We start from the raw sequence: 24965 nt of genomic DNA, 5'->3' as shown, positions 1-24965 counted from the left end.
CGTTTAGGTTGGACATCAGGAAATATTCTTCACACAAAGGGGCATTGGGCATTGGAATGGGCTGCCCAGGGAGGTGGGTGAGTCACTGTCCCTGGAAGTGTTTCAGGAAAGACTGGATGTGGCACTCAGGGCCATGGTCTGGGTGACAAGGTGTTGTTGGGTCCCAGGTTGGACTTGATGCTCTCCAAGTCCCTTTTCAGCCTCGTGGATTCTCTGATGATTGTGACACTGCAGGGCCCTGGGGAAGCAAGGGGCCACTGTGACACTGCGGGGCCTGGTGGCACTGAGAGGACCATGGTGACACTGTGTGTGACATGGCACCACAGAGCCACGGGGACACTGTGACACTGTGGGGCTGAATGGAAGCAAGGAGTGCATTGTGACAGTCTGGGTCCTGGTGGGACCACAGAGGCCACGGTGAGTCTGCAGGGCCTTCTGGAACCAAGGGGTCATTGTGACACTGAGGGATCAAGGAAAGCATTGCTGCCTTGCCAGACCTCATGGAACCAAGGATCCATTGTGACACTGCAGGGCCTTGGGGACCACGGTGACATTGTGACACTGCAGGGCCCAAGGATCCAAGGGACTTTGTGACACCAAGGGTCCCATGGAACCAAAGGGACATTGTGACACTGGGAGGCCTCATGGAATCATGGACACCATTGGGACACTCTGGGCCTCATGGAATCAAGGTGACACCAAGTTGGCTGCGAGTATTGATCTGCTGGAGGGTAGGAGGGCTCTACACAGGGCCCTGGACAGGCTGGATCCAGGGCCAAAATCCAACAAGGTGAGGTTTAACAAGTCCAAGTGCCAAGTCCTGCACTTTGGCCACAAAAACCCCTGCAGTGCTACAGGCTGGGGACAGAGGGGCTGGACAGCAGCCAGGCAGAAAGGGACCTGCAGGGACTGAGGGACAGCAGGCTGGACATGAGCCAGCAGAGTGCCCAGGTGGCCAAGAAGGCCAATGGCTCCTGGCCTGGATCAGGAATGGTGTGGCCAGCAGGACCATAGTGGCTGTGCCAGCCCTGATCTGCCCCAGCTCTGCACACAGACATTGCTGCTGCAGCTCCAGAGAAGACAATGAACGGGCATCTCTGCAGAAAACTTTGCTGGGACATCGTTTAATTCCTTCAAAGTCACAGGCCCTCATTGACACAGTCTGTGGCCACAGGGAAGGTGGAAAGAAACAAAATGAGAAATGGCACAAGGAATGACATTTCTTTGTGGACAGCATTAAAATGTAAAACAATGAAAAAGAACGTCCAAGAGGAAAACAGCAAGAAGTATCAAAGATAATTTTTATTACAAGTGATACTCAGAAATTGGCCAGCAGTTTAATGTTCCTGAAAGCATACAGGCATCAGTCTCCACACTGCAGCCTTGAGCTCCTGGTTCCTCAGGCTGTAGATGAGGGGGTTCAGGGCTGGAGGCACCACCGAGTACAGAACTGACACTGACAGATCCAGGGATGGGGAGGACATCGAGGGGGGCTTCAGGTGAGCAAACATGACAGTGCTGGTGAACAGAGAGACCACAGCCAGGTGAGGGAGGCAGGTGGAAAAAGCTTTGTGCCGTCCCTGCTCATTGGGGATCCTCATCACAACCCTGAAGATCTGCACATAGGAGAAAACAATGAATGCAAAAGAACCAAATCCAAGAGACACAGTAACAGTAATTATCCCAAGTTCTCTGAGGTAGGATTTGGAGCAGGAGAGTTTGAGGATCTGGGGGATATCACAGAAGAACTGGCCCAGGGCATTGCCATGGCACAGGGACAGGGAAAATGTATTGGCTGTGTGCATGAGAGCATTGAGAAAGGCACTGGCCCAGGCAGCTGCTGCCATGTGGGCACAAGCTCTGCTGCCCAGGAGGGTCCCGTAGTGCAGGGGTTTGCAGATGGACACGTAGCGGTCGTAGCACATGATGGTCAGGAGGAAATACTCTGATCCAGTGAAGAAGAGAAAGAAAAAGAGCTGAGCAGCACATCCTGAGTAGGAGATCTTCCTGGTGTCCCAGAGGGAATTGTGCATGGCTTTGGGGACAGTGGTGCAGATGGAGCCCAGGTCGCTGAGGGCCAGGTTGAGCAGGAAGAAGAACATGGGCGTGTGCAGGTGGTGGCCGCAGGCTACGGCGCTGATGATGAGGCCGTTGCCCAGGAGGGCAGCCAGGGAGATGCCCAGGAAGAGGCAGAAGTGCAGGAGCTGCAGCTGCCGCGTGTCTGCCAGTGCCAGCAGGAGGAAGTGGCTGGTGGAGCTGCTGTTGGACATCTGCTGTGGCTGCACATGGGCACCTGTTCATGGAGAAAGGACAGGGACAAGTCAGGAGAGGCTGCTTGGAACCAAACCTGGGCCATTCCCTGCAGCCTGTCCTGCTGGGACTCACCCACCCTTGTTCCTGCTCTGGGAAAACCTTCACCCAGGTCCCTGCCTGAGCTCCAGTTGTGCTGGCTGAGTGTGCCAGGAGCAGCCAGGGCTGTATGTGGGGGCTCTGGAGGAGCCATCCCTGCCCTGCTGCCCTGGGTTTGTGGCCATGTGGCAGAGGGACAAGGGTGGATATTCAGGATTTGTCACGGGAATCACTCCTAATGCAGAAAACCTTGGTACCATCTGCACTCCCAGATCAAAAGGATTGGAGGAGTTGGTTTTATGAATTGTTTTCCTACCCACTCACCATTGCATGCTCTCTGAGGTCAGAAATCCCCAGCATTCCTGCTGCACTCAGAGTTTGCCACTGAGAGATGTGAGAGGCAAAGGATTCCCTGTGGCTGAGGGAAGGTGAGGGGCTGGATGGGCTTGTTCCCCCAGCACTGCTCTGCTCAAACCCCTCTGCTTCCCTGAGCATCTCCCCGGGCCTGGACATCCCCTCCTGAGAGGTGCCTTGTCCCTGCCAGCGCTCACAGAGCCCATCCCACCCTGTGTGCCCTCGGCCCGGCCCTACAGAAACCTGCCTGTGTGCAGGGCCCTGGCTGGGGCAGGCTCTGTGTGCAGCTGGGCAAGGGCAGCTCAGGAGAGCCCTGCTGGGCCCTGCAGAGGTGATGCTGCTGCTGCCCAGGGCTGAGGAGTGGCTGAAGGCCCTTTGGGAGGCTCCCAGCAGAGACACTGACCACCCAAAGTCACAGTTCTGGAGTCTCTGTAAATGTTCAAACATTCCTTTGATGATCCTGTGTGTCCCTTTCAACTCAGAATGTGCTCTGATTCTGGGATTACAATTTCTGTTCTGCTTCTCTCAACCCCCCGCTACCTATAATCAAAAGACAAAAAAAGAGCCCTTGCAATAGTGTTAGAACAGTAAAGTAAAAAACAGACCTTTATTGGAAGTTTCCAGGTGTCCCAGTGAGGATGAGGAACACCCAGCCCCTGATTTCAAAAGTTCATTAGGGTTAATTAATTAGGATATTTAACAGGAACGTCCAGTAGGAGATTCAGTTGCCCCAATTCCACACCCCTGTATCAACACATTCCAGTAAGTCCGAGGACTTCTTTGCCCCAGTTTTAGTTATGACTCTTCATATTGTGGTCAAATACCAAAATATTCTTCTTGTAGACACTCTTCCTCATAATAAGACTATACAGTATTTCAGGAATGTATTTAGACAGTCAATTTATTGTACTAAAATCTAAGAGAAAGGTAGGAAACATACTAGTGTCAGCAAAGATTACAGTTACATGAGTACATAATAGTAGTTTGATAAAGCTAATTAAGAGTTTAATGGAGCTAAGTAAGGATTATAGTTTTATAATTATAAAATAGTAACTTAAAGAGCTACAGTATATGAAAAATGTATAAAAAGCAAAAATCATTATGTCACCACGCCAACATTCCCATCCTGCACCAAACAGGAAATAGAAAACACCCTCAGGAATGCTCCTGACCTTTACAGCAATCCCAGGCTTACCTTCTTTGGGAAGTGTCCTCCGGAGCTGTGCCCAGGCTGGTCTGGAGCTGGGAGCAGCCCTGCCCCAGCCAGCCCCTCTCAGCAGCAGCACCTGCCCTGCTCAGGGTGGCTCCTTCCCCCCACAGCTCCTGGCCAGCGCTGGGAGCAGCTCCAGGGCCGGCTGAGAGCTGTCCCTGGCAGGCAGCAGAGTCCCTGGCCCAGCACAGTGCCCTGGGCTGCAGGACCCTGCTCTGCAGGACAGCCCTGGGCACCCCTGGCTGCTCTGCACAGGAGATGAGCAGAGAATGCACTCACAGGGGCTGTGGGCATTGGGATGTTCCAGCTTTAGGAGATCTCTCCAGGAGCTGCAGCTGCATTGTCCTGCAGCCAGAGGTTCCTGTGCCAAGGGCTGGCAGTGATTCTGCCCCAGGCACTTCTCAGCCCCTTCCCAGCCCTGACTGATTGAAGCTCTCTGTGCCTCTGTGCTGTGCCCGGGCTGGCTGCAGGCAGTGCCCCAGCCCTGCTGGGCTGGCAGAAGAGCTGCTCAGCAAGAGAAATGTGCTTTTGAAGCTCTGCTTGGTTACCAGGATCATCCTCTGTGCCAGGAGCCCGGCCCAGCTCAGCAGCAGAGACACAGCACAAGGACTTTAATGACCCTCTGGGGCTTTGTGCTCAGGCCCTGAACATCAGGCCCTGAGAGGGAGCTGCAGAAACCTCTGCAGAACTCCAAGTCAGAATCCAACTCCAAAGTTTCTTGGACTTTTAATGGGTCCCACTGAGGGACACGACTGACAAAGTGTCCCCAGGCCCCAGGCAGAGCAGAGAACTGGAGGCACTGATGCCAGGTGGGGACAAAGAGAAGCCAAGTCTTGGTGCCCTGGGGCACAGCAGGGTCTGTGCCACCAAGGGCTGTGAGGAGACACCTTGTCCTGAGGCCCTGGGGCCTCCTGGCACAGCCCCAGCCAGGCTGGGCACTGTCAGCCCCTGGTCCTGCCCTCAGCATCCCCCCCATGCCCACATCCCAGTGGCCTCAAGGATCTGCTGGAAGGAGTCCCTGAGGAGCCTTGGTCAGGAATGGCCCTGGGGGCTCCTTCATGCTACCAGGGACTGCAGGTTTTGCAAAGGACTTTGGCTTTTGCTTTTGCCTTGGAGTCTTTGAGAGGTTTCTGCAATCATGGCCTCCAATTATCTGCTTTAATTAGTCCCTGCAGAGTCTTTGTCAGTAACAACACTCATTGGGCTCATTAATGCTTCAAGGTACTTCAGTTCTTGTAAGGTACTTGGTGTTTCCCTTTTGATATAGACTTTATGAGACAGTGCAGTCTCAGCCTCAAATTATCTGTTTTAATGAGTCCCTTGTATGCTTTGAATTGACACTCAGTGGAGATCATTAATACTTTGAGATACTCAACTTTTTTGAGGTACTTTGGATTGTCCTTTCCACACTGAGAGGTATTTGTGCCATTTTGAGTCTCTGAGAGATTTTTGTGCCATCCTGGCCTCCAGTTCTCTCCTCCATAGAGACCATGAGGAGCCTGTGTTAGGGATGGACCTCAGTGTGTCCCATTAATGTTTTGTGACACTTTGGGTGTTTCCTCTGACTCTAACTCCTGGAAAGGTTTATGCAAACTCCTCTCAGGCTCTGAGGTTGCAGGGCTCAGCTCCAAATGCACCACAGGGATCAAGCAAGTCCTGACAAACCATGGCTCTGCCTTGATTTCTCTCTTGTCTGGGGCAGTTCATCAGGAAGTTTTTGTAGTGGTTTTGGTTTGCCACTATGAGATTTCTCAGCCAATGCATCAATTAGTGTGATGGGTTCTGTGTTGGCTTATTACCAGTGCTTTCACTAGAATATTCTTACTCATTTCTTGCTGTGAGATAGGATTAGGAGAAAGGCAAAGTGGGATCAAAACTTTAAGAGTATAAAGAAAAGTTTGTTAACAGAAACTAAAAGAAAGAGTAATAAGAATCAGAAGTAAACTTTCAGAACACTTCCTCTGTCTATACAATCTGACAATGTAAAGAGACAAAACCTAAAATTTTCAGTCAGTTTACCACCTCTAGAACAGTCTTTCTGCAGTTCACTTAGGGAGAGAAGTGCCTCTTGTTAATGTTATGGAGACTTCTCCACAAGACAACAGTTATCTCATGGATTTTCACTTCTACAAATAGCAGCTGCCTGGAGAAATCTGCAATTGTGAACTCCCTCCCATCTTTTTCCACCTTTTTCCACAGCTGTGTTTATGGGCCATGCCAAATTATGGGGTATTAGTTTCAAGATGAGCTGTTTAAGAGCAAAGGTTCTCTTCATCTCTTTCTGAAATCATCTTTATTTCTGAGAACAGAGGTCTTCTTCTCTCCCTAAGGGCACAGGGTCTCATCACTCTTCTCCCTTTCTCTGTTCAAACTTCTCATGGGATCACAGCTACTGCAACATTTGCTCACTTTACCATGGAGGCCTTTGCTGAGCAAGTTATCTCCCCATACTTTTCAATGCATTATAGGGAAAAAGAGAGTCTGATATATCAATGACATCCTTCTCCACAGCTTTAGCAGAGGATTCCAGCCCCAAGATCAAGGCATCTCCTCATCCCTCCCATCTGGGACTCAACTTCCTCTTCCCTGCCCTCGGTGTGTCCATGCTGCTCCTCTGTGTGCCTGCCCTGTGTCCTTTTCTCTCACGGGAGGGAGGATGGCAGCACTGGCAGAGTCAATATCTCCCGGGGCTGCAGATGGTTCCGTGAGCCCGGCCGGGCTCGGTGCTTGCGGCCAGAGCTGTTTTGCCATGGAGGTTTCTGCAGCGGCTGCGCTGGGGCTGTGTCAGGCTGGGCCGCGCTGGGGCAGGGCCAGGATCTCAGCAGCCAGGCCAGAGCCCAGCAGCAGCACGGCCGGGGCCGATGGCTTCTCCTGCCCTGCCCGCCGGCTGCGGGCGAAGCCCAAGGGCGGCAGAGCCTTGGCCGAGCCGGCCCGGCCCGGCCCGGGGCTGCTCCTGGGGCCCGGCGGATCCTGGCCGGGCCCGGGCTGGCGGCGGGGCAGGGCTCGGCAGGGCCAGATGTCAGCACCCACAGCCACGGCCCGGCCTCGGCCCCGCGGCCTCCCCTGCCCTGCCCGGCAGCCGATGGCGCCTGGCGGCTCCCTGGGAAGGGGCCCGGCCCCACGGCAGGAGCCGCCCGGCCCCACGGCCGAGACGGGGCTGGGCCGGCCTCGGCACCTCTGTGGGGCCAGAAGGGAGAGAGACCCAGCCAGGCTTTCTCATCTGTAACTTGTGTCTGCACAGAGGCGTCTGCAGCTTCCTTAGTGCTTTAACAGACTGTCAGCTCTCAGAGCTAATTACTGATTGGTTTTTGTCAGACACACAGGAATCTGCTAGCAGCTTCTCTCAGGACATCACTTCTGTGATGCAAAACCACCACAGCAGCACAGAGCACAGAGCTCCTTTGTCCATATGTAGTGGTCATGTGCCCGAGGCCTCAGAATCCCTCCTTGGGAGATCTCTGGGCTTTCTCCAAGGTGTTTTCAAATGAAAACATTCAGCTTGTAATGTGTAGTAAATACAATTCACACCATTCCTTGTATGAAATATATAATATTAGATACTTTTTAAATTATGCTCGTTTGTATTAGTTCCCCCTCACCTTTGCAGGCGAGAGTGGGTGTATATTGGAAACTGATTTACAAGTAAAAGGATGTGGCTCGGCCAGGAGATGGGCCATGTTGAGACTCCATGGGACTCCAGGTGATGATCATCAGGTGCTGACCATCGCATAAACGGCCCAAGATGGATATCATGGAAATCCTCAGACAAATGCATGTGAATGCAGCCTTCCCGTAAATCTCATCAGGGATTCACCTACTCCAGACACTGAATTATTCCTCCTCATCACCAAAAAAGAAAATCTCATTAACCTATAAACTCTGAATAGAAGAAAAGACTGATTGCTAAAATCTTGGCCTCAAGTAGAATTTTCCCTATAAAAACCGCTTGGGCCAGGATGGAGGTGTGTGGGCATAGGGGAAGACCTCTGCTGAGGCTGACTCCTTGTTGCACACCCAGGGCCGATCCCGGGCTCGTCTCTGTTCTTTCCTTGTGGCTGGCTAGATAGAATTTGACCGCCAATAAAATTATTTTTATTTTTAATCTGGCTGAATAAATTCTCATTTATAACAAGCTCATAGTCTAAGAAAATCACCAGATGACAGGGCCAGCCTGACCTGTCTGTCCTGGCTACTTTTGTCTGGGAGCAATCCTTGGATATATGGAATTTGGGAGGACAAATTCAATTCTGGCCATGGTCCCTTGGCAAGATGGTTGTTTATTATCCATCAAAAGGAAGGACAGAGCCTCAGTATTTCAGGAGCAGATGAGAGGTGACAACCAGAGGCAAAGACCAGCCAGAGCTGACAGGTTTTGTTCTGAGAGATACCATTACAAATAGGACATTTTTTACCGAGAATACCAGTTTTGGCAATGGACATCTGAAAAGAGGGACGATTCTTTTCCATAGTAAGGAAAGTACAGAGCTGATGAGAGGCAGCCTTTGACATCCCAACATCAGCCAGACCTATCAGGTGGCCCCTGGCAGGCCAAGCCAGCCAGATCTGGTCCATGTTCCCTCGCTTCCATGGGGCCCCACAGTGTCCCAATGGTCCCTGGCTTCCAGGAGGCCCTGAGGTGTCACAATGCCCCCTTGGTGACAACAGGCCCTGAAGGGTCGGAATGGTCTCCATGGTTCCATCAGGCCCCACAGAGTCATAATGGTCTCTGGGTCCATGAAGCCCCACGATGTCACCATGGCCCCTTGGTTCCATGGGCTCCAGTGGTGCCACAATGATCCCCTTGGTTCCATGAGGTGCCCACAGTGTCACAGTGATCTCCATGGGAAGGGAAGAACCGAGCCCCAGTGTGGCAGGGGCAGCTATCAGAGGCCAAGGCCAGCCAGGCTTGATGGTACTGGCAGATTTTGCCTAGGAGCAACCCTTGGATATAGGGAATTTTAGAGGTGGAATCCCAATTTCAGACATGGACACCCAAAGTAGAAGGATGGTTCTTTTCCACAGGAAGAAAAGCACGGAAAACCGGTGTTTCAGGGACAGATGAAAGGCTTCCACCAGAGACCTAAAGCAGCCAGACTTCTCCGTCCTGGTAGCTTTTGTCTGAAAGCAACCCTTGGATATAGGGAATTTGGGAAGTGGAACCCAAATTTCAGCCATTTCTGTGTAGATAAGAAAGACAGTTCTTTTCCATAGGAAGGAAAGCACAGAGCCCCAGTGTTTCAAAGGCAGAAGTGAAGAGAGGTGGCTCTTGTGAGGCCAAGCCAGCCAGACCTGTTTGTCCTGGCAGCTTTTGTCATGGAGAGATCCTTGGATATATGTAATTTTGGAGAAGGAATCTCAGTTTTGACCATGAACACCTTGAGAAGAACGATGGTTCTTTTTCATTGGAAGGAAAGCACTGACTCCAGTGTTTTGAGAGCAGGTGAGAGGCATCCCCAAGAGGCCAAGGGCAGCCAGATCTGTCTGTCCTGGCAGATTTCACTGGGAGCAATTGTTGGATGTACAGAGTTTTGGAGGTAGAATCCCAGTTTTGGCCATGAACACCTGCTCAGGATGGATGTTTTCTTCCTACAGGAAAGAAAAGCACAAAATCCAAGTGTTCTGGAAGAAGATGAGATGTGGCCAGCCTTAGGCCAAGCCAGCCACACCTCTCTCTCCTGACAACTTTCGTCTAGGGGCTATCCTTGGACATAGGGCATTTTGGAGGTGGAATCTCAGTTCTGGCCGTGGGCACCTGGACAGGAAGAAGAGTTCTTTTCATTAGGAAGGAAAGCACAGAGTCCCAGTGTTTCAGAGGCACATGAGTTCCAGCCCTCAGGAAGCCAAGGCCAGCCAGACTTCTCAGTCCTGGTCGCCTCTGTCTGGGATCTATCCTTGGATATAGGGAATTCTGGAGGCAGATGCCCAATTTTGGCCATGGGTACCTGGTTGAGATGGATGGTTTTTCCCCATAATAAAGAAAAGCACATGGTCCCGGTGTTTGAAAGGCAGATGAGAGGTGCCCCCTGGGTAGCCAAGGCAGCCAGATCTGTCTATTTTGGCTGATTTAATCTAGAAAAAATCCTTGCAATATAAGGAAATTTGGAGGAAGAATTCCAGTTTTGACTATAGGCCCCTGGAGGAAAAGAATAATTCTCTCCCATAGGAAGGAAAGCCCAGAGCGCCAATGTCACTATGGGACATGAGAAAACATGATGGGCACCTTTGCGTTTGTGACGGTAAAAGAAATGAAATTTATTTCTGACTCCAACTGTTATAGTTTTCCAAAGGTGACAGTGGATTGGAGGGTGAAAGTGCCACCTCTCCAATGACACTGGACAAAACTACCGTCCATCAAATTTCTCCTCCTCTATGAAGGAATGCAAAGCAATAAGTTATTTACAGAAAGTTGTGTGAGAAAATTTGCTACAAGAATGTAAACTCAGAAGGTTTTAGAAAATCTTAAAAAATTAGGGTGACACCCTAGTGCTTCAGGGGCAGATGAGAAGCAGCCCTCGACATGCCAAAGTCTGCCAGACCTGTCAGGTGGTCCCCAGGAGGCCCAGCTAGCCAGACCTGTTCCATGTTCCCTTGGTTCTGTGGGACCCCACAGTGTCACAATGGTCTCCTTGGTTCCATGAGGCCTTGCAGTGTCACAATGTTCCCCTTGCTTCTGCAGTGTCACAATGGCCCCATGCTTCCATGAGGCCTTGCAATGTCACAATGGCTTCATGTTCCACAAAGCCCTGATGTGTCACAATGGCCCCTCTGCTCCGTGTGCCCTCGCTGTGTCACAATGGCTCCTCTGTGACACTGCAGCTGCACAAGGTCACCATGGACCCTTGGTTCCTTGGGGTCTCTGAGTTCACAATGGTCTCTTTGATTCCATGAGGCAGCACAGTGCCACAATGGCCACTTGGTTCCATGAGGATCTGCAGGATCACATAGATTTGTGACATTTGTCCTTGCTGCCCCGCACATCCCCCTGCCCCACAAACACCCCCGAGCCACCCGTGAGGGACAGGCCCTGCTGTGCCTGGCTGGGCTCAGGGCTTGGCCTTTCTGCTTCCCCCAGCCAGCCCAGGCCTTGCTCAGCATTGCAGTTCCCTGCTCTGAGCCTTTGGATCCCTGCAATCCTGGCCTCAAGGATCTGCTCTCACCAGTCCCTGGGGAGCTTTTGGCTGTCCCTGCCCTCAGTGGGGCCCAGTGATGCTCCAAGGGACTTGGAGTTTTGCTCCTGACTCCTTGAGCAGCTTCTTCAGCCTTCTCTCAGTGCCTCAGGATCCTGGACAGGGGCCCAAATAAACTGTGGGGATCATCAAAATGCAGGAATCCTTCAGGGGGGCTTTGTCTTCATTCAATTGTCTGCAAATCTCCTGGGCTTGTGCAGCTGATTGGAGTCAGTTTGGAGTTCTTGGAAGGAGGAGGATTTCCAAGTGCACCTCATGACTTTTTTTCTTTAATTAAGTGAGTATTCTTAGTTTCCAGTTCAGAGAAGAACTGATAGAAGCATTCCCCAGGTGATCTTGATGCTCAGTGTCTCCTTAGGAGGTCTGGGCATGTACAAGAATGAGCCCCTTGAGGGTTGACCCTGTTTGGACAAGCTGCTCCTCACCCCCAGGCTCACCATGTCTGACATCGCTCACCTGGCACTGACATCCCTTTGCCCTGCAGCAGAACCTTGTCCCTGGGCTCTGCAGCTCCATGTCCCAGCCCATTGAACCGTGTCCCACCTGCTCTCCTCAGGGCTCTGCCTGCACACAGGCCCAGGAGAAGTTTTCCTCGTGGGAAGGAAAGAATGGAAAAGCCTGAGCAGGTTTCCTAAACAACAAACCCTTTTGTAGTGCGGCAATGCGCTCCCCTCGCCGCGATTCCCCGAGCGGTGCCGTGCTGGGCTGCGAGAGGGAAGAGAACGGGCGGCCGCTCCCCCTGCGAAGCTCTGCAGTCCCAGTCGGTGGTGCGGGAACAGATGGAGGCGACACGGGACTTGGGGGTGAACAGGATGGTTTTATTCAGTGAGCCCCAAGACCCCTCGGGGGCGGGAGCAGAGGTTTTATACAAGAATTCAGGGAGATGGGTGTAGGAACAGCAACCAATGAGGGAACAGCAACCAATGAGGGAACAGCAGGGGAGGAGTTTAGGGCAGAACTAACATATCACAAACCTATCAGGGGGAGCAGGGAAGTGAAATAACACAAAATAAGCAATAGGGTTTTGAGTCTCACTAAACAGACAGGGAATGCTCTGGAAGCAGAGGAGGGGGCTAGGATGAATGACAGGGAAGGTTCCAGGGAAAGGGGCAGGGAAAGGGAGGATTGACAACTTGGAGATGAGGGGGTTAGGGGAGAGCTAGGGAAGACTGACAACTGGGGAGAGGCAGAGATTAGGGAGGGGGCGGGGAAACAGATATTGAACAAAAATCAAATTAAAGACACACCACCGCAAAACCCCACTCAGGAGCCACCTGCTCAGTACAGGCTGTCTGGAGTGGTGTCACCTTTCTACAAGGGACAGTGTTACCAGAAATGATCTCTGGAAGCAGAATTCTCTGAGTCTCCCAGCTGAATTCTCTGTCCCTGCCCTTTCCCTGGACCTCTGTTGCAGATGGAACCTGCTGGTGCCATCCTCACCTTTAACCTCTTTCTAGAATGCAGGCAGATATTCCCAGCAGTGTTAAGCAGGATTTCCTCGATGTTTCTATAAATCTTCTGTGTCCCCCATGGAACGAAGGGGTCATTTTGGCACTGAGGGGGTGACGTGGAAGCAAGGAGTCAATTGTGACCCTGGGGTCCCATGGAACCAAAAGGCCACGGTGACACAGCAGGGCCACATGGATCCAGTGGCCCATTGTGACACTGTGAATCCAAGGAGACCATGGAGACACCCCCAGAACCTCATGGAACCAAAGAGTCCATGGTGCCCCACTGGGGCTGAATGGAGCCAATGGTCCATGGTGACACTGCCCATCCAAGGAGGCCATTTGGACACTGTGGAAGCTCATGGAGAGAGGTGGCCATTGTGACACCAAAGAACTTCATGACACCAAATATCCATGGGGACACAGCAGGGCATCATGGAACCCAGGAACTGCTGATGGCAGTGCGGAAACTCCTGGAACCAGGAGCTGTTGTGACACTGCAGCACCAACACAGCTGCTGCACCTTGTCCCCTGCCCTGCACAGCTCCTTGGGAGGCACGGCAGGAGCAGCACCCTGGGAGCCTCAGAAATGTCCCTCTGGGATCCATGGCACACGCTCTCAGGGGCTGGAATTCCAGTTCCCAGCCAGGAAAAGATGTTCCTGCCCTTCAAGGCAGAGCTCTTATGGAAGAGCCAAAAGCTGAGCGGAGAAAGATCTTACAGTGACATTTCACTGCCAGCATTCATAACTTCCCCCATGGTTGTTGTAGCTCATGGATTGGGACTTAAATCAGGGCAGGGTCTTTGGTGAGAGCTGCCCTGGGTCAAGGGAGACAATGAGAGAGAAACAGAGCAGGCAAAGGAAGGCAGGAGAGAAAGGAGGTGTTTTGGTTTGGAAACACAGGTGTCTTCTAAAGAAACCAGGAGCCTCCCCTAAAATGAAGAAATGTAGACTCTTTCTTTCTGAATTGCTATAAATTTGAAATTAAGGGGGGCTCTCAGGTAAAAATATGGGAGCAGGAATAACAGCTTTTTATTAGGGAAGAAAATGAAAATATGATCAATGCAGTGAACCAAAACAACACTGAGAGAGTCAGAATACAACCTGACACCCTGTTGGACAGGGTGTTGGCCACAATCCAATTGGAATTGTGGCTGCAGTCCTCCAGGAGTGTCAGGTGTGGTTCTGTTGGAGCAGTGATCCTATAGGAAAAGGTGTCTTCCTCTGAAGAGGAAGAGGCAGCTGTTCCTCTGAGAAATCCAGCCCAGAAAAAGCTGTGTTGGTGGGCCAGAATCTCCAGACCAGATGCAGGTAGGAATGCTTGTCTCCTCCCTCTGGGTGGAGCATCTCACAATGGGATGTTACAGTTCTTATCAGTCATGCAGTGACAATAGCCCATTATCAGCAGATGTCTCCCCTGAGGGAGGATTGATTGTGGAAGAGATAAGGAAAAACTGCCCACTTAACACAGGACGACTGCCATACAGTTGGAAATAGAACACATCTTACTTTTCAGTCTGGGACAGGAGGTCACAAATAAATTCAGCTGAGAAGGCGGCACTCTGAAAATCAAATCAGAACTGACAGAAAATGAATGGGACAGAAATCAATAATTCTGATACTTTTACTTATTATCAAAATAAATCACACCCACCCAGCCTCACACAATCCTGACCCCACAACCTCAAATTTGGATCTCACTTCTCCCAATCACCTTCCAACCCCATCTCATCCTGGAGGCTGAGGAATTGAGCAATTTTGGCATGGGACTGAGGTGGAAACCAGCCATTTTGAGGTGGGATTGAGCCACTTTGAGGTGACAGACCAATCCACCTTGGCTTTTGGAGTGCAAAGATATGGAGAATACTAGCAGATATCCCCCAAGAACCCACAAATCCTCCAGAATATGTTCCCAAACAGTAAATTCCACCTCAAATACCTCTAAAATGGTGGGACTTCTGACATCTCTGGTCAATACTCTTTTTAGTAATTTTTCAGGTGTTTTTAATTGATAAAGACAAATCAGAAGTAAATTAGGGCCAAACCAAAACCAGAGACCCCTTGAGCATCGCCTGGACACTGGACAAAACAAACTTAGAAGAAATCAAATTTAACCCTACATAAAATGCCTTGAGGAAGTTTTGCTCTTCCCACAAGTCACTTCTGATGGAAACACAAACAAATCCCAAACATTAATAGACCAACAACAGAAGCAATTCCGTGGTAATTCCAAATTTCATCAGTTTCTGCACAGCTGGCAGGTTCCAAAAAATGAAATATGGAAATTTGACCCAATACAGATTATTAAAAGGAAGGGAACGGTCTGTGTAGCAGTCACAAAGGTGACAGGGATGAAGAAAATAATGATTCTCCCCCCAAGCATGTAAATTCAAAAGTTATTTGGGAGTAACTTGAGCTGGGCTTCTTGTAGGACTTTAGTAGCCTTGTGTTTCTCACCTTGGGGTGAACGATCCTTGTCAGTCTCGCTGGTATCATTTGGTCCCTTTCCTCCAGAGATTTTAACAGACTTTTCAAAGAAGGAAAACAAAATATTTTCTTTACCCTGGCCACCCACAACTTCCACTTTCCTCATAAGGTCTCCCAAAAGTCGCTCAGAGGAAGCTGCATCCAAGTTTCCAAGAGTTCCTCCTGAAAGAGGCAGAACCTCCGCGAGGAGGAAACCAGGATGTTGTCAAAGGAACTTGGGGTCAGACAACAGTGCCCTGAACTCACTGTGCAAAATAATGTTGCAATCTGGATAATAAAATTGTTAGAGAGATGCCTCTGCCCCAATTAAGGTGCTCACAAGACCAAATCCAAAGTGGATTTTATTGACCAGTAAATGTGAGGTAGAGAGAGATGGAAAGAAAGAAAAAAGGGGGGAGAGCAAGGGAGTAACAGGGACAGGGATTTCTCCTGGGGCGGGGCAAGTGTGACATTGTCCACTGTGTGCGTGGCCTTCCCAGGGTGGGGGTTTTACACCTGAGCCAGTTTGGGTAAGGGGGGTGGTGTTCACCCCCCACCCCGAGCAGGGATTGCCTCACTTTTTCAGGTTACAGTGTCAGATGTAACCAAAAGTGTTTTCAGTCCCCATCTCCATAAACTGTTATCAACAGGTGGGGCAGTGTTCTTTATCTCTTCCATGGCTCAGCCCTGATAACGCCCTCCAGGGGCCATCTTCTGTTAATGGGCCATTGAGTGTCACTGCAGCACTGATAAAATTACATCATCCCATTGTGGGATGCTCCACCCAGGGGGAGGAACCAAGCATTCCTACCTGGATATAATCTCACCATTTGCAACACCACAACCACCTTGCCTACTGGATTCCCAGAGGACAAGAGCTCCATAAGCACCACTGGACCTTCAGAGGAAGACCAGACCCTTCTACAGGATCACTGCTTTGACAGAATCACGTTCATCACTCCAGCCGGACTGCAGCCACCATTTCATCAGACTGCTACCACCACCCTGACCAACGGGTTGTCAGGTTATATCCTGGCTCTGTCAGATTAATCCAGTGTTTCTGTATCATTGCCTTGATCTTAATTTTCTTACTCAATTGTCATTCTGGCTTAGACTCTCCCCCTGGTTTGCCTTCAAACCACTACAAAACTCACTGTACTCATCCCTTGTTTTCCTCCAAAAACAGGATTTCCCATACCCAAACGTTTCCCAGATGGAGAAGGTTGCGAGGAAGAGGAAGATGCCCTGGGACACCGAGGCAGGTGAGGAGGAAGTCAGTGCCCCTTTCCCCCTCTCTCCTGCTCCATCTCCCAGCCCAGCCTGGCCCCCAGCTGCAGGACAGCCCCGCTGCCGGTGCCCTCCTGCTGGAGATACTCTGGGGGGATCTCCTTGCCCTTCCCTGTGGCATGGAGGCAAATCCCATCCTCTCCTTGTCCTTCCTCCCCCAGATCAGGAGCTGAGGATGGAGACCAGGAAGGACAAATCCCTGCAGCAGAACCTCATGGAAGAGGCTGTTTTGAGCAACTCCACAGCACAGGAATTCAACAGGGAGGAAAATCCCTGGAGATCCCACTGGAGGAGGGGATGCAAGCCCAGTCCAGGATGCTCTGAGGAGGAAAGACACACCCTGGGCCAGGAAGGTGGGCAGAGCTTCAGCCAGAGCTCAGAGCTGGTGGTCCCTGAGAAGCTTCATGATGGGGAGAAGCCCTACAAGTGCTTGGAGTGTGGGAAGAGCTTCAGGCGGAGCAACAATCTGAAATGACACCTGATGATCCACACTGGGGAATGGCCCTACGAGTGTGGAGAGTGTGGGAAGGGCTTCAGCTGCAACTCCCACCTTGTCAGCCACTTACACATCCACACTGGGGTGAGGCCCTACAAGTGTGGGGAGTGTGGGAAGGGCTTCAGACGGAGCTCCGACCTCATCATCCACCAACGCATCCACACTGGGGAGAGTCCCTACGAGTGTCCCGAGTGTCAGAAGAGGTTTCACAATAGCTGCAATCTCCTTGTACATCAGCGGATTCACAAGGATGAGAGGCCCTTCCGCTGCCCTGACTGCAGGAAGGGCTTCAAACACAACTCCACCCTCGTCACACACCAGCGCATCCACACTGGGGAGAGGCCCTACATGTGCCCCACTTGTGGAAAGAGGTTTCAGAGCAGCTCCCATCTCCTCCGGCATGAGCGGATTCACACTGAGGAGAGGCGCTTCCTCTGCCCTGACTGTGGCAAGGGCTTCAAGCGCAACTGCCACCTTGTCAGGCACTGGCACATCCACACCAGGGAGAGGCCCTACTTGTGTCCCCAGTGTGGGAAGAGCTTCACCCAGAGCTCTCACTTGACCAAACACCAACGGAGCCACCGGTAAGGGAAGCCCTGAAAATTCCCCAGCTGCAGGAAGAGCTTTGTGCACTGCTCCAGCTTCATCGCCCATTGGAGGACCCTGTTGGGAAGAGCCTTGGTGATCCATGTTCCCTGTGATCCATGCTGGGAAGACACCTGTCCCTTTCCTTGCCCCTGCCAATGGCCTGATATGGGATTGAAGGACATGAGGGTCTGGCCATGGCCCTGTCACTACATTCACTCCCACCTCAGGTCATTACCGGGGCAGGAAAGGGATTCTCTCTCTGTCTTTACCTGAGGAGAAGGGTGTCCTTTCCATGCAGGAGGAAACACGTGGACAAAAAGATACAATTGATGGTGATGTAGTTTTCCCTGTATCTGGTTTTTCTTATCCCTTCTGTTAATATTTTTTCTGTTTCTGTTTGTTCCTTATCTTGTTGCTGTTCCCAGTAAATTGTTCTTATCCCAGCCTGAGATCTTTCCCTTTTTTCCTTCAATGGAAGGTGGGAGGGCAATGAGTGCCTGCGGGGTTTGAGTGGGAGCAGGAAATTGAGACATGCCATTCCTGAACCCCGGCCTGTGGAAACCGAGCATCCCAGCTGGTGCCAGCCCTGGTGGCCATGGCAGCAGCCTTGGGAGCAGGTCCCTGGCTGGGGCTGAGGGAACCTCTTCACTCTGGTGCCCAGGGACAGGAGTGGAGGGACCGGCTGCAGCTGAGTCGGGGTAGGCTGAGGTTGGATCTCAGGAAAAGGTTTTTGCCCAGAGGCTGCTGGGGCACTGCCCAGGCTCTCCAGGGAAGGGTCACAGCTCCAGGGCTCTCTGAGCTCCAGCAGCGTTTGGACAGCGCTGCCAGGCCCAGGCTGGCAGTGTTGGGGTGTCCTGTGCAGGGCCAGCAGTTGGACTCGAGGATCCTGATGGGTCCCTCCCAGCTCAGCCAATTCTGTGGTTCTGGATCCATGACCCTGCGGATGGGAGTGCCAATGGTTGCCATGGCAATGGGCTCCAGGCCTGAGCTGGTGTCCATGGCAACCACCCCTGGCATGGGGTCTCCATGGAGCTGCCCAGGGACTGACCATAGCAACAGGGGCTGGGGATGGTTGCCATGGAAATTGACCATAGCAACAGGGGCTGGGGATGGTTGCCATGGAAACTGACCATAGCTACAGGGGCTGGAGATGGTTGCCATGGAAACTGACCATAGCAATGGCCATATTGGGATTTCACCTCCAATGTTGACTGTTGTGACAGACTGGAGGAGATTGTTGGCTGGAAACATCTCATGTGTGGGGGAGGAAGGAGCAGGTCCAGCCTTGCCCTGCCCTGGAACCCCAGCCCTGCCCTGCCCTGGAACCCCAATCCCCCCAGAGCCTCTATCCCAGCCCAGCAGTGTCTGCCAGTCCCTGGCACAGCACAGGCAATGCTGCACAGCCACCTCTGGAGCCCCAGCCCAGCTCCTGAGTGACCAAATGACCCCAAGTCCCACCTGGGGGAAGGCCCAGGAAGACCAAGGGGTATTTAAGGCTGACCACAAGGCAAGCACACATCTTGACCCTACCTCCTCTTGGAATTTCCAGCTGAACATTGCTGGAATCCAGGAGTTGGTAGCTGAGTGTGTGCTTCTCTGTATCTTATTGTTCTCTCTTTTTGTATCTACCTCTTCTATTTCTGTACACTTGCAAATATTGATTAACTTAAAATTGAACAGGCTCAGAGTTTGTGAAGTTGAATGGGCCAAGTCAATGCTTTGAGAAGCTTTTTCTGTTGATTGAATGCCATATTAAAATATTTGCCAAAGTTTCACTGATTTTCTAAATTTCCCAGTAAAGGCTGTTTTGTTGCTTAGAGCTCCTGAGAAACTCTTGATAGTGTTGCTCCAGTGCATCCAACTCAGAGGACACAAATTATTGTCACTCCATTTAAATGTCTCCTTGAGAGAGTTTTTTAGTGGATGGGGGTCAAGGCTTCTGTGTCCTGCTTGGCACAGCCCAGGCAGGGCTTTCACAGCCCCATCCCACACTCCATTGCCCAGCTGGAGCCGCTGGTGCCTCTGAGTTCTGCTGCCCCAGCCCCAGGGACGCTCTCCTTGTCTGCCCATTCCCCCAGGGTCTCTGGGCAGGGATGGCCTCAGTGGGGGCTGCTGACATCCTCAGCAACTTGGTGGCTGCTGTTGAATTTTACTGCTCCAGAGGATTGTTCAGCCTTCAGCTCTTCAGTGCAGGAATTCAGTGCCCCAGGGCTCATTAGCATTCAGAACACATTAACAAGCCAAGCCTCTGGGAATATTTTGATTTAAGCTTTCAAATCCTTTGTGGTTGGTTAGGCGGATTCCATTAGTGTAATTGAAAGGAATGACTTTTATTTACACAGGGAGTGAGAAACCATTTTTTAGGTCCTGTTTTGATTTTTTAGTTAATACATTGATATGTGCAATCTCCAGTTGACACTGAATCCAAGTACCTCCCCATGCAGTTGGAATAGATATGCAAATCAAGACCCTTCATGGCTGACAATCCATCAGACTCTGTCCCTACCCCCACCCTGCCATTTCCCCCATCCCAGCCCTGGCACTCAGAGCAGCCTTGTGCAAATCTGAGCTCCCTCCAGGCCAGGCTGCACCTGCAGCTTTCAGCTCCTCGGCTCCAACTCCCACCTGCTTTCCTTGGAGAAGGAGCTGCCCCAGACACAGAGGGATGTTCATTTATTGCCAGCCAACAAAGCCTGGGGAAGGCGCAGCTCTATCAAATCCTGAAGTCATTGCTCTGCTGGATATTAAATCCACTTTGCACAGCAGACAGTCTCAGAGCAATGGAAAACACCTTCTGTGCCCAGCACAGATCCCAAGGTCCCCCCAAACCCTCCCGGCCCCGATTCTGCCCAGATTTGCTCTTTGCACACACCCGAGTCACAGGTTGAAGTCAGGAGCTGCCTCCATGCCCAGAGGGAGAAAATGAGGGAAAGTGGATGAAGAGCTCTCCTGTGCAGAGCCAAGGTCCAAGTGCAGCCCCTGCAGTGGGAGCCACAACTCATCAGGTTTGTGTCCTTTGGGCTCAGGGACTGGTGGCACTCAGAAGCACAGAAAGGTTTCTTGCCAGCAAACACAAGTTGAACATTTGAGCAGTTAAATAACCATCACAGCTATTCCCTCAGCTCTCTGGGATGTCCCAGCAGCATCTGGCATGTCCCCCATCCCCAGGGGATTTCTGTACAGGAACAGTTTTAGACAAAGACATAAGAAATGGTAATTCTGTGATGGATATAAACACAAAAAGATATCATTCTTATTTAGTAGAACTTCAGAAAGATTGGGTCACTCCCTGTTGCTCAAAGCATGAAACCAGTCAGTTGAGAGGCCCTTGAATGACCAGAGAGCATCTAGAGGAAGAAATCTGGGGGCAACAGTAAGGACATAGAACCAGCTGGTCTAGTGAAGAGATGCCCTTACACATGACCATTTCAACAGGAGAACTGGAAACTCCTGAAGAATGGGGGAGATGTTATAAAGAGAATATTGGTGACTCAAGAAGATGGGAAGATCAGTATTTCTTCTCTTTCCCCAACAGTACACCGCCAGGAAATTCCTGTTACTGGTGGGGAACACTTTGATATTTATTAAAAGTAGCAAACTAACCCAGAGAATAAAAATGTCCTTGTATAACAAGATATCTTAAAACTAAGCCCATTTCCAGGCAGACATCAGCTGTGTGCCCATGGACAGGCAGTGCCACTTGTGCCCTGAGATGCCCAGCTGGGATTGGATCTGTCAGAGAGGAGCTGAGGGAGAGCAGAGCACCTTGCAAGCTGCAGGTCCCTGCCAGCCCCGCAGGACTCCTGTGCCATCAACATCTGCTCTGCTCCAGTCTGGAACAGGGCCCAGCACGGTGCCGGGATCATCAGAGAGCTGAGGTGTGAGCTGGAATTCCATGGCTTCCCCATGGCGCAGCAGCCCTGCATTTCCCTGCTCCAGCCTTGGTCTCCAGCACAGCCATGGAGGCTCTTTGGGCTCCTGAGTGTTCCTGCAGCCCCAAGGGCAGCTGAGCTCTGCCTTGGGCACAGGCAGCCCTGGCCAGCGCAGGCCATGCTCAGCAATTCCTTGTCTGTGCCCGGCCTTGCTGCCAGCCCCGGCAGCGGCTGCGTGGCCCCTCGGTGGCCCTGTGCTGGCCCAGCCATGGTGCCACAGCCCCTGTGCAGCCCAGCCCAGGACGGGAGCATTGCGGCTGGGAACGGCCCCTCTGCCGTGGGGCCCTGGGCAGCCTTGGGGCTCTGTGCCCCATGGCCTCCCTGCTGGGCAGCCTCTGCCAGCTCCTGCCGAGCCCGTGGCACCTGTGGGGCTGCACAGACAGCCCTGCCCGGGCTCTGCCGGCCTCTGGGCCGGCAGAGAGGCGGCCAGGGCTGGCCATGGCCGGGAACAGGCCCTGAGCCCCGCAGGAGGATGGAGCTGGGCCACAGCCAAACTCAGCCCAGGGCAGAGCTGGGCTCAGCAGCCAGGGCTGCCCAGGGCTGGCACAGACAGAGGCTGGCGCTGACAAATGTCCTGGGCCCCTCCCTGCTCTGTCCATGCCCCAAGGGCACAGAGCAGCCTCCTCTCTCGGGCTCTTGCCTGTTTTCAATGCCTGCCCAGGCGCTGGCCCTGCCCCACAAGGCCTGGGCTGAGTCCTGCCCCTGCCCGCTCAGCCAGGCTGAGATGGACACTGATGGTTCCTGTGCCAGGCTCTCCCAGCCCAGCCCAGCTCCCTGCCAGCTCTGCCAGCTGCCCTGAGCTCTGGGCAGCACCAAGGGCCTCTCCCCAGCACAGCCCAGCCGGCTCTGGCCCCACAGCTCTGCTCAGCCCAGGCTGCTCTGGGCACTGCCCCACGGCCTCAGCCCCTGCCAAGGGCACAGCAGCAGCTGCAGCTCAGCCAGGACTCAGCCCCACCATGGGGGAAGGGGCTTGGCCAAGGCCAAAGGAGCTCCCTGGCTGCCCTGCTCCCCTCTGCCTGAGGTGCTGAGAGCTCTGCAGCCCCTCCTGCCATCCCATCTGCCCAGGCCAGCACAAGAGCCCCGGCCCTGGGGCCCTCCAGAGCTGCTCCTGCTCCAGGCCCAGGGCCCATCCCAGAGCTGGGGCAGCCACAAAGCTGTGCCCATTTCTGCTCATTGCTGCTCTGATGGGGATGAATCCTCAGCCACTTGGAGGTTGCTGATGAATTATCCTACTCCAAAGGGCTCTTCTTTCTTGAGCTCCTCTGTTCAGGAATTCCGTGAAAAAGGCACATAAACATATGTTCTAAATACCTGAACAAGAAAAGCCTCTGGAAATAATTCATGTCCTCAATTCCTCTGTGGTGAATTAGACAGATTTCTGAAGTTTATTCAAAGTGAATATACTGTATTGAAATGCAGAGAGAATTGTTTTGTCCTGTTAAGTTTTCTTTTCCTGTTTATTGATTGATATCAGCAATGTCCAATTGATATTGATCCCCAGCACCTTCTAATACAGTCTAAAAATATATGGAACCAAGGGGCCAGTGCTGCTCCTCGAGGACTTGTAGAATTAAGGGAACATATTTGACACCATGGTGGCCCTTGGGACCAAGAGGCCATTGTGACACTGTGGGACCAAGGAGAGCATTGCTGCCCTGCCAGACCTCATGGAACCAAGGATCCACTGTGACACTGCAGGGCCTTGGGGACCATGGTGACATTGTGACACTGCAGGGCCCAAGGATCCAAGGGACTTTGTGACACCAAGGGGTCCCATGGAAACAAAGGGACATTGTGACACTGGGAGGCCTCATGGAATCATGGAGACCATTGGGACACTCTGGGGACTCATGGAACCATGGTGACACCAAGTTGTCTGGGAGTGCAGATCTGCTGGAGGGTAGAAGGGCTCTGCACAGGGCCCTGGACAGACTGGATCCAGGGCCCAAATCCAACAAGGTGAGGTTTAACAAGTCCAAGTGCCGGATCCTGCACTTTGGCCACAACAACCCCTGCAGTGCTACAGGCTGGGGACAGAGGGGCTGGACAGCAGCCAGGCAGAAAGGGACCTGCAGGGACTGATGGACAGCAGGCTGGACATAAGCAGCAGTGTGTCCAGGTGGCCAAGAAGGCCAATGGCTCCTGGCCTGGATCAGGAATGGTGTGGCCAGCAGGAGCAGAGCTGCTGTGCCAGCACTGATCTGCCCCAGCTCTGCACACAGACATTGCTGCTGCAGCTCCAGAGAAGGCAACAAAAGGACATCTCTGCAGAAAACTCTGCTGGGAGGTCCTTTAGTTCCTTTAAAGCCACAGAGGATGCAGCCCCTCATTGACACAGTCTGTGGCCACAGGGAAGGGGAGAGAAACAAAATCAGAAATGGCACAGAGGATGACATTTGTTAAGAACATTAATATGTAAAACAAGGAAAAACGACCTCCAAAATGAAACCAACAAGATGTATCTAAGATTAATTTTATTACAAGTGATTTGCAGAAATTGGCCAGCCATTTAATGTTTGTGAAAGCATCCAGTCATGAGTGTCCACACTGCAGCCTTGAGCTCCTGGTTCCTCAGGCTGTAGATGAGGGGGTTCAGGGCTGGAGCCACCACCGAGTACAGAACTGACACTGACAGATCCATGGATCGAGAGGAGATGGAAGAGGGTTTCAGGTAGGCAAATACTGCAGTGCTGACAAACAGAGAGATCACGGCCAGGTGAGGGAGGCAGGTGGAAAAGGCTTTGTGCCGTCCCTGCTCAGAGGGGATCCTCAGCACAGCCCTGAAGATCTGCACATAGGAGAAAACAATGAACACAAAACATCCAAGTCCTAAACAGGAACTAAATGCAATGAGCCCACGTTCCCTGAAGTCCGATTTGGAGCAGGAGAGCTTGAGGATCGGTGGCACCTCACAGAAGAACTGGCCAAGGGCATTGCCATGGCACAGGGGCAAGGAAAATGTATTGGCTGGGAGCAGCAGAGAATTGAGAAAGGCACTGGCCCAGGCAGCTGCTGCCATGTGGGCACAAGCTCTGCTGCCCAGGAGGGTCCCGTAGTGCAGGGGTTTGCAGATGGACACGTAGCGGTCATAGCACATGATGGTCAGGAGGAAATACTCTGCTGAGATGAAGAAAATAAAAAAAAGGAGCTGTGCAGCACATCCTGTGTAGGAGATGTTCCTGGTGTTCCAGAGGGAATTGTGCATGGCTTTGGGGACAGTGGTGCAGATGGAGCCCAGGTCGCTGAGGGCCAGGTTGAGCAGGAAGAAGAACATGGGCGTGTGCAGGTGGTGGCCGCAGGCTACGGCGCTGATGATGAGGCCGTTGCCCAGGAGGGCAGCCAGGGAGATGCCCAGGAAGAGGCAGAAGTGCAGGAGCTGCAGCTGCCGCGTGTCTGCCAGTGCCAGCAGGAGGAAGTGGCTGGTGGAGCTGCTGTTGGACATTTGTCCTGTCTTGGCATGGGGATCTGTAATAAAAGTAATCATGGAATAGCTGGGTTTGGAGAGGACTTTAAATATCCCAGCACAGCTTGGGGGCACTTCCCCTTACTGCCTATCCCGGGGTCTTGTGGCCCGAGCTGTCTCTGCCAGCAGCTGCTTCCCTGTTCCCAGCGCTGTGCCCTGCCAGAGCTGCAAGAGCCCAGTCCAG

At 52.2% G+C, this 24965-nt stretch overlaps 2 protein-coding genes across 2 annotated transcripts in view; both read right to left on the bottom strand.

The window, feature by feature from the left end:
• The window catches only part of LOC144248810 (uncharacterized), a 288957-nt gene that overhangs the window by 122334 nt on the left and 141658 nt on the right, over positions 1–24965 (bottom strand). The window contains exon 4 of the mRNA XM_085565014.1: positions 19856–19864. Coding sequence (XP_085421140.1) covers positions 19856–19864 — 9 coding nt within the window. The remainder of the gene's footprint in view (positions 1–19855; positions 19865–24965) is intronic.
• On the bottom strand, positions 1151–2270 carry LOC146764347 (olfactory receptor 14A16-like). Its single transcript, XM_085565312.1, has one exon. It carries the CDS (start codon positions 2268–2270, stop codon positions 1338–1340), a length of 933 nt encoding a protein of 310 aa, XP_085421438.1. The 3' UTR covers positions 1151–1337.

Source organism: Lonchura striata, chromosome 35, assembly GCF_050655825.1.
Source record: "Lonchura striata isolate lonStrDom1 chromosome 35, ASM5065582v1, whole genome shotgun sequence".
Lineage (NCBI taxonomy): Eukaryota > Metazoa > Chordata > Aves > Passeriformes > Estrildidae > Lonchura > Lonchura striata.
The sequence above is the reverse complement of the archived record's forward strand: the minus strand, read 5'-3'. Positions and strand labels throughout refer to the sequence as shown.

What these genes read in the sequence shown, in the direction of transcription:
- LOC146764347 (XM_085565312.1), bottom strand. Translation starts at nt 2,270, where the DNA reads ATGTCCAACAGCAGCTCCACCAGCCACTTCCTCCTGCTGGCACTGGCA.